This window comes from Podarcis cretensis, assembly GCF_951804945.1.
Source record: "Podarcis cretensis genome assembly, chromosome: 13".
In the NCBI taxonomy this organism is placed as follows: domain Eukaryota; kingdom Metazoa; phylum Chordata; class Lepidosauria; order Squamata; family Lacertidae; genus Podarcis; species Podarcis cretensis.
Window position 1 is genome coordinate 35,641,797 of NC_137182.1, and position 10,670 is coordinate 35,652,466.

General features: G+C 46.1%; 1 protein-coding gene across 4 annotated transcripts; it reads left to right on the plus strand.

Annotated features, from left to right (window-relative positions):
• Window positions 1–8: 8 nt before the first annotated feature.
• On the plus strand, window positions 9–8,761 carry PKMYT1 (protein kinase, membrane associated tyrosine/threonine 1; the record flags this gene model as incomplete). Of its 4 annotated transcripts, none has more annotated exons than XM_079950707.1 (9): window positions 325–432; window positions 2,608–2,680; window positions 2,829–3,199; window positions 4,139–4,629; window positions 4,816–4,922; window positions 5,111–5,283; window positions 6,226–6,482; window positions 7,541–7,639; window positions 8,007–8,761. In XM_079950707.1, 8 exons carry the CDS (start codon window positions 2,623–2,625, stop codon window positions 8,248–8,250), a joined length of 1,800 nt encoding a protein of 599 aa, XP_079806833.1. In that variant the 3' UTR covers window positions 8,251–8,761. The 4 variants fall into 4 exon arrangements, with proteins under 4 accessions (XP_079806831.1, XP_079806833.1, XP_079806834.1 ...); XM_079950706.1 differs by lacking the exon at window positions 325–432 and adding an exon at window positions 566–721; XM_079950705.1 differs by lacking the exon at window positions 2,608–2,680 and having other exon boundaries at window positions 9–432.
• Between the last annotated feature and the right edge of the window lie 1,909 nt (window positions 8,762–10,670).

The window sequence follows — 10,670 nt, forward strand, 5'->3', positions numbered from 1 at the left end:
CTTTCCTCATGCCAGCTGGCCTCGTCCACCCACCTGCCAACGCACTGACTGACTGGGCAAACAAAAAAACCGGGGGCTCACAGTTAAAAGACGCGTTTCCGTTGAAGCGAGCGTTCGCGCGCTCGCTTAGTCCCTTCGGCCCGTTGCCTTTCACGCACGCATGCGCGGTGACGTCGGGACGCGGAAGTGGGCGAGGCCGTTTGGAATTTTGGCGCGAGAGCGCAAACCGGGCGTTGAGGGGATTCGCGCGCGCGCGCGCCGGGCAGGAATACACACACCTGAGGGAAGGGAGGGGGTGGGAAAAGGGCTGCTTCATCCGGGAACTCTCGGACGGACGGAACAAAGCGATTCCCTCGCTCGCACGTACGCGAGAGCCCTTGCTCTCCGGGGCTCCGAGGAAATTTGAAATTATAAAGAGGAAGGAGAAGAGAGGTAAGGCGCCGGTGCTTTTGCGTTTCCTCAGTGGCAGGAGCGGGTGTGGCGGTGGTGTCGCCGACTAGGAGCAGGGGAAAGGGGGGGGCGCCCCCCGCACCTGAGGTGAATTTCGGGGGAGGGCAGAGGCGGTGGCTGGGGGAACAGGGCCCTTCTCCGTGGAGGAGGGCGAGGCTGCCGGTGGTGGCTATCTGTCATTGTCAAAATGACTAAACGTCGTATTGGTTTCTATCCCGCCTTTTCCCCTGACTCGAGGCGGCTTACAGAGGGAATAGGAAGCAGCCGAAACGTAGGTTGAGGGGGGGGAGGGAGGGAACGTCGATTAAAAAGCAAGTAAAAACATGGTTAGAGCCGTGTTTCTGATAGGTCTGGGGTCGGAAGGGGTTTATTCTAGCCAGAGTGACACTTGCAAGATGTTATAGGGCCTGGGGGGGGGGGAAGGTTGTTCTCAAGGCTTCGTGGAAAGTGTAAGGTTGTGGGGGAGGGATTTATTTGAGGGCGTCCTGGGAGGCGGTCCCAAGCATAAGGAGGGTCGGAGGCAGCAGGGCTTCTGAATGCCAGTTGATGGGAATCACAAGGTGCTCGAATCTTGCTCCTTGCGGGGGTTTCCCCCACAGGCACTGGGTGGCCACTGGGAAGACAGGATGCTGGATTAGATGGGCCATTGACCTGATCTAGCAGGGCTCTTCTTGTGTTTCTACTTTAGAGGGCTGAGAGTGATGGAGCTGGAGGGGCAAGGATGTGTCTTCCACAGCTGACATAAGTCAAGCCCAGTTGTGGGGGGGGACAGCTGGGCTCTTCTTTTAGTGGTGGTGTTGGTGAAATCAGAACAAGGCAGATTCCTGGAGGAATTCTCTAGTTGTCTGACATTTTAATCCTACTCTTTTCTCAAGGAGTTCTTCTTTCTCCTTTCCATACTGTGTTATTCCCGCCACAGCCCTGTAAGAGAGTTCAGGCTCAAAGACTGGCCCAAGATCACCCAATGAACTTTGTGTGGATTTGAGCCTGGCTGCAGGGGCTCTTAAGTCAGATGTGATGTGGACGCCACATAGGCATCTGGTAGCTAAATGGAACCTCCATTTTTAGAGGCAGTGTCCCTGTGAGTACCATGTGTTTCTAGAGACAAACAGGAAATGGCCATCACCCTCATGACAAGGTTGTGACCTGGCTGTCTGGTGTTGGAAACAGAATATTTGTTCTGATCTGTTTGGCCTCCTGTTGTGTTATTACCATCTCTGGTTGCACGCACCTGGGACTGAGGTAAGGACAGCCCACTCGTGACATCATCATTATTAGTCTACCTCCTAGGTTTATTGTCAGGATAAAGGAAAGAGGAAAAAACCCACACATGCTCTGCTAAAGGGTTAGAAATATAGCAATATTTTTATGTAGTGCCCTATTTATTTAGAAGATGCACAAGGCAGTCTTAATTTTAATGTAAACCTCTCAGTGTTCAGTATGGCTTCCTCAAAGGAAATTGTGTATAGGTTTGTATCCAACTGCTCTGCTGTTCACATAGACATTTAAGCGGCTTATGATAGATAATGTAAATATGAATTCCTTGTGTGAATCGATACTTTGAAGCTCTTCATATCTTCCTGTTAGTGCTCCACTTAGTGTTTTTTTCTTTGTGACTCTGCTGACTGCTTTGTTTGTTTTCCTTTGAGTGCCTCTAAAGATTCTGATCCCAGACTTGTCAGTTTCATCTGACTGTCACATGATTTATCAGGAATCACTAAGGCCATTACAAACTCCATCACAATTACTGATGGTTCCAGGACAGTTGCAGTAGATGGATGAAAGGCATCTTAACCTAAAATGCATCCCAAATGGCCAGGAGACAGCAGCCCACAGGGCATTGATCTTCTAAGATGGAATTCTAGCAACTGATTGGGAGGCATGAGTTATTGAAGCCTCTGCCTGATAGACAGAACCTTAAAATGGGTGGTTGTTTTTGTTCTTGCAAAAGACAAAAATAAACACGTCCCTTCCTGCTGTGAATACAAGCTACGAAGGTACATAAAGATACAGCTCTGGGCTTGTGGTCCCAGAATTGGAATGTAGAAATGAATAGTGGGAGTTAGAATGCTTTTCAGGTTCCAGGGCTTCTAAACATCATTGTTGCATACAGTGAAATACTGTATTAAAATTGAATGTATCCTCCTGTTCTTGCAGTTTATCCTTTGGGCTATGCATGTGGGGAGGCTTCTTTCCCCATCACTTGAGACTCAACTATCAGTCTCTTCAGGTCAGCAAACTGAAAATATTTACCTTTTTCTTGGTTAGTGAATTTTAAATGTGCCTTAGCAGCCCAACACAAAAGACTCGCTGACTGCAACTTTGGATCATTGAGGAAATGATAATGTAATTTCAATAACTATGCATTCTGCTTTCAGACATGCCACTACCTCTTGACTATGGAGGGGCTGAGTCCCAGATGAGTCACACTCCTCTTCCAGTGCCTGCCTTCTTCCGGGAAGCAGAAAGCAGTTTTTCAGCCAAGAGAGCTCGGAAGCCACTCAGCTATACCCTCCCACCACGCCCACGCCACAAGAGCTCACTCACTGTGAGCAGGATTTTCTCTGACCGCCGGCAGCAACCGTGGACCAAGCTCCAGCCACACAGTGTTTCCTTCCATGGTGCACAGAGGAAACAGACACCCCTGCGTAGTCATCTGTATGATGCTTCCAAAAGAGAGCTGTTTTTCAGGCAGTGTTTCCAGCAGCTAAGCCGTCTTGGCAGAGGATCTTTTGGTGAAGTGTACAAGGTAAGGCAGTAGCAGACAGGCTACTAATCTCTTGGGACACATCTACACTAGCTATTTAAAATACATTGCTTCCTCAAAATATTCCCGGGAACTATAGTTTAAGTGTACTGTGAAATGCGGCTCTGTGAGATGAATTACAGTTCCCAGAATTTTTTATGGGAAGCCATGCTCTTTAAATATAAGGTATGGACACAGTCTGTGTGGAAGAAATGACTTCACGCAAGGCATAATTAAGATTCCCCCCCCCCCTCACAGTTTGTGGTGATGACCACTGGTTAGATGGCTTTGAAAATGAATTAGACAAACACATGGAAGATCTGCCTATCAGTGGATTACATTAAAATGAGACTTCCATGTTCAGAGGTGGTGACTGCGGCAGGGGGCTGTTGCCACCATGTCCTGCTTGTGGGCTTCCAGAAGGAATCTGGCAGGCCACACTGTAGGAAGTGGGGTGCTGACTACAGTGCATTGTCTTAAATACACAGCCCCACACTTCAGGTGCCTCCAGATTTTGGGAGAAGGATATAAGTGCATGCTACAACATAAGGTTTGTGCAGTTAAAGGGCTCTGTCCCCTTAGTGCAACAAATCAACTTTAAAAAAGAATCATGCTTTTTGCAATTTGGAAAGTGATGGGAGAATGCATTGAAGAGTGCAGGATGAACAAATGACTAACAGAATGATTTATAAACACCCCACAAGTAAATCAGGATGAATGCAGAACGAATGCTAATTGTGCAGGCTTTGTTCTTATTTGTTTGCTGGGTGATTTTATGACAATGTGACATGAATATAATTTATCATGACAGAATCTGGATGTTCTTGGCAAGCTTACCACTCACAGTTCCTGAACACCCCTTGTGCAGGGAGTTCTTGCATGGAAGGGCCAGGATCCTCTTCAGTCTACAGGATGTAATAACTTGTTTCATCTTCCCTACAGGTGCGCTGTAGGGAAGATGGACAGCTATATGCTGTGAAGCGTTCTGTGGAGCCATTCCGAGGTGAGAGTGATAGGCAGCGCAAACTGGCTGAGGTGCGCAAGCACGAGCGCGTGGGGCACCATCCCAACTGTGTGAGCTTCGTACAGGCCTGGGAAGAGCGTGGGCAGCTCTACATACAGACGGAGTTGTGCCCAAACAACCTGTTGCAGTATTGTGAGGAGTATGGACCACTGCCCGAATGGCAAGTGCGATCGTTCCTCTGGGACTTACTGCAGGGACTGCGTCACTTACACGACCGCAACCTTTTACACATGGATGTCAAGCCAGCTAACATCTTTCTCTCGTCCAGCAATGTCTGCAAGCTAGGTGACTTTGGGCTTATGCTGGAGTTGGACTCTAGGGATCTGAATGATGCTCAAGAAGGCGATCCCCGCTACATGGCACCTGAGCTGCTCCGTGGGGAATACTCCAAGGCTGCTGACATCTTCAGGTGTGGGATGAGATGGGAAGTAGGGGTGCTAATATTTCCAGTGCCTAAGATAGCCAGCAGCTTCACAGTTGTGGCTTTTGCTCCCCTGCCTCAAAATGTAACTTGTTGTGGGGTTCAAATTAGCACTTCAGATAAGCAATGTTGTGCTGCTCCTGTTACTTCATCTGTGTGCTTCTGTCTTTCCAGCCTAGGCATAACCATCTTAGAGATTGCTTGCAATATGGAGCTTCCTAATGGAGGTGAAGGTTGGCAACAACTGAGACAGGGCTATATGCCCCCTGAGTTCACTGCAGGTGAGCAGAAACAAAGGGAACATTTCTGCATGCAGCACTTGCGTATGCCAACTCAACCACTAATCCTCATGGAAGGAGTCAAAGTGGCTGTCAAAACTAGGAGGGTCTGGGGAAAGAGCTGGTGGCATGTGAAATTCAATATATTGCAGAAAGCAAAGTAAGTAGTGGAATATTCTTGCCCTTCCCAGATCTCTCTGCTGAGCTGCGGACTCTCCTAGTTGCCATGTTGGAACCCAACCATCTGCTCCGGCCCTCGGTGGAGACGCTGCTTGGTTCCAGCCTCATGCAGAAGACAGGGAGGTGGCGGAAGCTGATGCTGCTGGCACAATCTGGGATCCAGCAAGGAGTTTCCATGTGCAAGGTGATCAAGGCCCTGGCCAGAGATCCTCACAATGCTAATCTGCAGCTCTCCTTGAGCACACTCTCCACAGCACTACCAAATCATCCTCTTCCTAGAACTATGCCACTACTTTGCGCCCCCTTTTTGTTGTTCTGGACAAAGGCATCCTTATCAGAAAACAGCCTATCAGTTATTTATGGGCGAAGCACACGGAGCTAGTTTCATGTGTTGCTCAGCCTAAATGCCTTTGGGGAGGGTGGTATGCCAGCCTAGTTGAGGTTATGTCTTTGTTTTATGTACCCAGTTGAGAGAGCAGCACTGACTGACAGCAAAGGGCTGGAGACCTTTTCTGGTGCCCTGGCCTCCAGTTTGCAGTAGGGAGGGAGAGTATCTATTGCCAGATTTGGGAAGTGTCTCATGCCAGCATGCTATGCCCCATGAATTGCTTTCTTACGTTTCCATGCACTCTGGCACTTGCCACGGTGTTCCATTGCACCAGAAGCGGTTTAGTCATGCTGGCCACATGACCCGGAAAGCTGTCTGTGGACAAATGCCAGCTCCCTTGGCCTGAAAAGCGAGAGGAGCCAGTGTGGTATAGTGGTTAAGAATGGTGGACTCATAATCTGGTGAACCAGGTTCGCTTCCCCACTCCTCCACATGTAGCTGCTGGGTGACCTTGGGCTAGTCGCACTTCTCTGAAGTCTCTCAGCCTCACTCACCTCACAGAGTGTTTGTTGTGGGGGAGGAAGGGAAAGGAGATTGTTAGCCGCTTTGAGACTCCTTAAGGCAAGTGAAAGGCGGGGTATCAAGTCCAAACTCCTCCTCTTCTTCTTTTCTTCTCCACCCCATAGTCACCTTTGAATGGACTTAACCATCCAGGAGTCCTTTATCTTCATACCAGCATGTTATTGCTCCATTGATTGCTTTCTTAATGTGTGAATTCTCCCCATCTGTTTATTTCAGATCCTCTTCAGGTTCATGCAGTGGCTCTGGGGGTCTGTGAGCAGCCCGGTTCACTGGCTGCTGTTTTGGCATCGGAATATTCCTGTCACACCCCCAAATTCGCCCCTTGTCCTTCCCCCAGAAGACAGCAGCCTCTCTAGTGGTTGGGGTGAGGAGGAAGAGGATGCTGAAGAGAGCCTTCATGAGGATGTCTTTGAACTAACGGAGACAGCTGGGCGTCATAACCGCACTTGCCCTGAGCTGCAGTCTTCTGACAAGTAAGTAGAAGGAGAAGAAGATAGGACCGCTCCTACTTTCAGACAGTAACAGGTTGGAAGTAGAGAGGACATGTGAGTAAGGTGCCCCCCATCAGAGAAAACAGTGTGGTAGACCAATCCAAATGTCTGAAGCAAGTGATCTGTCTGTCTGTCTGGGAAGGCTAATATACATTCACTCAAATATCCAGGATTGCTAGCCGCTTTATGAGTTATATCTGTAATGTGAAGCAAATTCTATTCACTATTCTCTTGAGAAAATGTTTGTTCTAGTCAATCCCAACCAGTGTCCTATCAAGTTTTTGCCATCTCTGAAGCAGAAGAAAGGAGTAATGATTCTTCCTGATGCCAATTTATGGCTTTCATAAATCTAACCAGCTCCTTTTCAAGAGTTGTGGTGTATTGCCCATGTGACAACTTGCTTTAGTGTCTTTATCTTCAATTCTTAGGAAGCTACTTTGAGTCTTTCAGTTTGTATTGTAATGAAAGGGCAGTTGATTATCAGTTATTCCTACTGGTTTGGGGTTTTTTAAAATCTAAATTTGGTTTGTTACACAGTGCCAATCCATCTGATGTTCTGTAGCACAATCATGTCCTCCCCATCAGCCTTTTCTTTTAAAAGCTAGACTAAACAGGCCAAACTCTCAATCTCCTTTCCTAAAATAATGAACACCCCCAAATCCTTCAGGTGCTTTTCTTTGCACCAGCTTCTGCATAAAGCTCACCTTATCAACGGCAGGTGGCCAAGAATGATACTATTTTTTCTATTAAGCATGGGAAGAATGGTTCCTGTTATGCATGTAGAGAGAAAACAAGTCACTGGCTGCAGCCTCTAAAAGGTAGGAGAGCAAGTGGCTGTCCAGTTTCCCTTCTGAATGTGAGCTGCGGCAGGTCGTTTGTTCAAGCATATGTGCGCTCTCTTTCACTACAGGAAGCTAGTCTGGATTCCCCACCACCACCTGTGTCACACTTCTGAATTCTGTTTGACTCCTACTAGCCTGATGATATTAAAAGGAATGCTTGAAAGCATAGGTAACTTCAGATTGCTGCTTCTCTTCCAGACAGCCTGGTTCTCCTCTGCTGAGCATCTGCCCTTGTGCAGGAAACACCTCCACGCCACGGCACCCCTCACCCCAGCAAACTGGTGGCAGGAAGAACAGGTGAGCTGATGGTCAAGGAGTAGCTGTAGGGGAGACAACAGCAGAGCTGCTTGAGGTTTTCCGACAACTCCTTGTCCCTTGCAATTCTTTGATTCTGCATGTAAGCAGAGGGTTCAGAGAAATGTGCAGATTTGTTAATGTCTCAATCAGTGAATAACTTTTAGCTTCTCAAAAGGTATCTTCCCCCTTTGGCACTGTAGAGGGTGCAATGGTTTGAACCATGCATATTTATCAGAATATTTTGCTGCGAAGTTGTGTCCTGAGGAGTATGTTGTCTTTCCCAGTGCTGAACTATATCTCAGATAGGAGATGCAGCACCCAATACCTTATTTTTATCACCTGTCTTTTTCTGTTTGGTCACTCACAGGTCTTTGGTACTCCAAGGCAGCCCTAACCTCAGCCACATCAGCCCAGAGTCCCCCAATAGCAGACATGCCACATCAGGCTCTCTGAATGTGAACAGCTTGCGCCGCACACTACCTTTTGAAGATGAGGATGAATGGGAGTCACTTGTTCCTCAGTGCTCAAAGCAGTGCTCTACTTTTGAGCCAAAAAACTTGCTGAGCTTGTTTGAAGACTCCATGGCATCTGAGCAGAAGTGCCAGAGCTGAGAGGAACTTCTTTTCTTTACTTACTGGCTTGCATAGGCCCTTACTGGGTGAAGGGAGGAAACCCCTCCCATTGATATTGCACACTTGGCCAGTATGCTCAGTGGGCTGGGCTGTGACATAGAGCTAAGTTTAGCAAAAGGGAGGCAGGATTTCTAGGGTTGCTTCCCTGTGCGTAACTTCTCTGCTTGAGCCCTCTGATGATGATGCTTTTGACATGCATATTCTTGTATTCCAAAATTTAGACTGGTATCTGCTGGCAGGCAGTAGAAAATAGGGTGTATTGTCAGAGGTCACTTGAGGGGGAAATTGATCTTTTTATATGGGGAATGAGGGTGGAATCTATATTTTCTTTTAAAGTTTTGTCTTCTAATGTTTGTGTGATAGGAATGTGTTGCCATTTGTGGGAACTGGCTTGGGGAATGGGGAATATAAACTCCCTTTCATACTAGGGTTTTGCAAAGGTGGCAGCTGTAAGACTTGACAATAAAAGCATTTTCAACTTTCCCTTGAATTTTGTGTTTTTTGTGACTTGAAATATTAATCAAGTTAGAACACCATTCTGACAAAGAACAGTGAGAGATGAAGTTGCCAATCGCCACACAAGGAAATTATATCATTATATCATCAATTTGATTTGAACTGATTTTAGAATGAATTGATTTTAGAATGCTGTATTATTTTACTATTGTTAGCCACTCTGAGCCCGGCTTTGGCTGGGGAGGGAGGGATATAAATTAAATTTTATTATTATTCTTAAAAGTTTGAAAGAAAGAAATCCTGAAAGTACAGGCTGTTTTTTTGATGAAGCCTCAGAGAAACAGCTGAATAGAGTAAATAGTGGCTGTGAGCTGGACAGGTCTTGAAGATATACTTTAGAATCCAAATCTTGCTTGTTCACAGTATCTAGTGCAGAGGGTTAACTTTTTGGGGACTGTAGGGGCAGGGGCATTTGGAATGAGACTGTGCTACAGACACTACTCCCCACCAGACAGAAAGCATCCAAAACTATTCTTTTCAAAGTCATCTGTGAAGTTGGATCCAATAGTAATAAAACAGATTCCTGCAAAAACCAATATTGAATTAAAGCTTAGAGGAGTAAAAACACACAGATCCAGTGCCTGCTAGCACCATAAGAACATTGATCCAAGGCAGGAATCCTCAAATTGCTTTTGTAAATAGGGTGGCAACAAAACCAACCAAGCACTTAAACACACTTAGAGGAGACCTGTGATTTGATCATGGTTTTGAGGTAATTGTTCCTTGCTAAACTGTATGTTTGCCTCAGCTCCCATGTCTTTGTGCCAGGGTACCACTGGGAAGCACTTGAGTTGGTGGTGGACCTGTGAAAAAATTAAGTTTCAAGAAGATTTGCTGGATACAACTTGTGTATGTGTGTCTTCTCCTTCTGGCAGTCTGTTATTTTCAGCTCTCTGTACTCTTGAGGGGGGCAGGCGGGCAAGATAATGTAACCTACCTTGTTGCCTCATCATGGAGGCAGTGAGGGGCCACACAGAGGCTTAACACATGCCAAGGGAAGTTCTCAAGGCTGCCCTGCCATGTTGGCAACCCCGGATCTGCATCGCAATTGCCTTCCATATTTTGTAATACTGCAGTAGCTTAAGCAGGGTGGGGGTGGGGGTTGTGAGGGAATTTTTAAAATAAGGAAAGGAGCTTGTCTATAAGATAGTCAAATTAGATTTAAAAAATAAACATGTCTAGAAGCTTGTGTAACTTATTCTATTTGTCCTTTAGACTGAAGTGAAAAACTGCAGCCCTGTCTGGGAGTGAAACTGAGTGAACTCAGTGAGGCAATACTTAGGTGGAAGCATGCATAGATTGGGCTGTATGTATTCCCCACTCCTTTTTCTTAAAGGCTAGAGTAGCAAGCAATTTGTTTAAGTTTAAAATTTGTGTGTGCTAAAAATACACATAATGACTTGCTTAATTTTATGTGGCTTACTTCCTTGCTGTACTTAAATTCATGTAGGCAAAGAGGTTCAACCTTCTTGAATAATATGGTTTACCTCAGAACAGATGGTTCTACCTCCATTCCACAGTCCATAAGGTGAGAACGACCTTCAAGCACCATAGTTAATTCAGTCCTGACTGTTTTGGTTCCTGTGCTGTAGCAGAAAATAAAATAAATAAAATAATAGCAGGAAAGGGAATATTAAATTTCAATCCAGGCCTAAGTGTCTAGATATTGAATAATTGCTCAAGCCACTTTCAACGTTATTAAAGAAAAGTGTGATCTTGGTGTGTCAAGTGGCAGGCAAGTGGTCTAAGCAGAATAAAGAAATCAAACCATTGGCTACCATACAGCAAATGCAGGGAACAATCTCACACTAGTTAGTCATACTAAAGTTCCATCGAAAGTGATTAAAATATTGAAGGGTAGTTAGATGATTGACTGTATACAA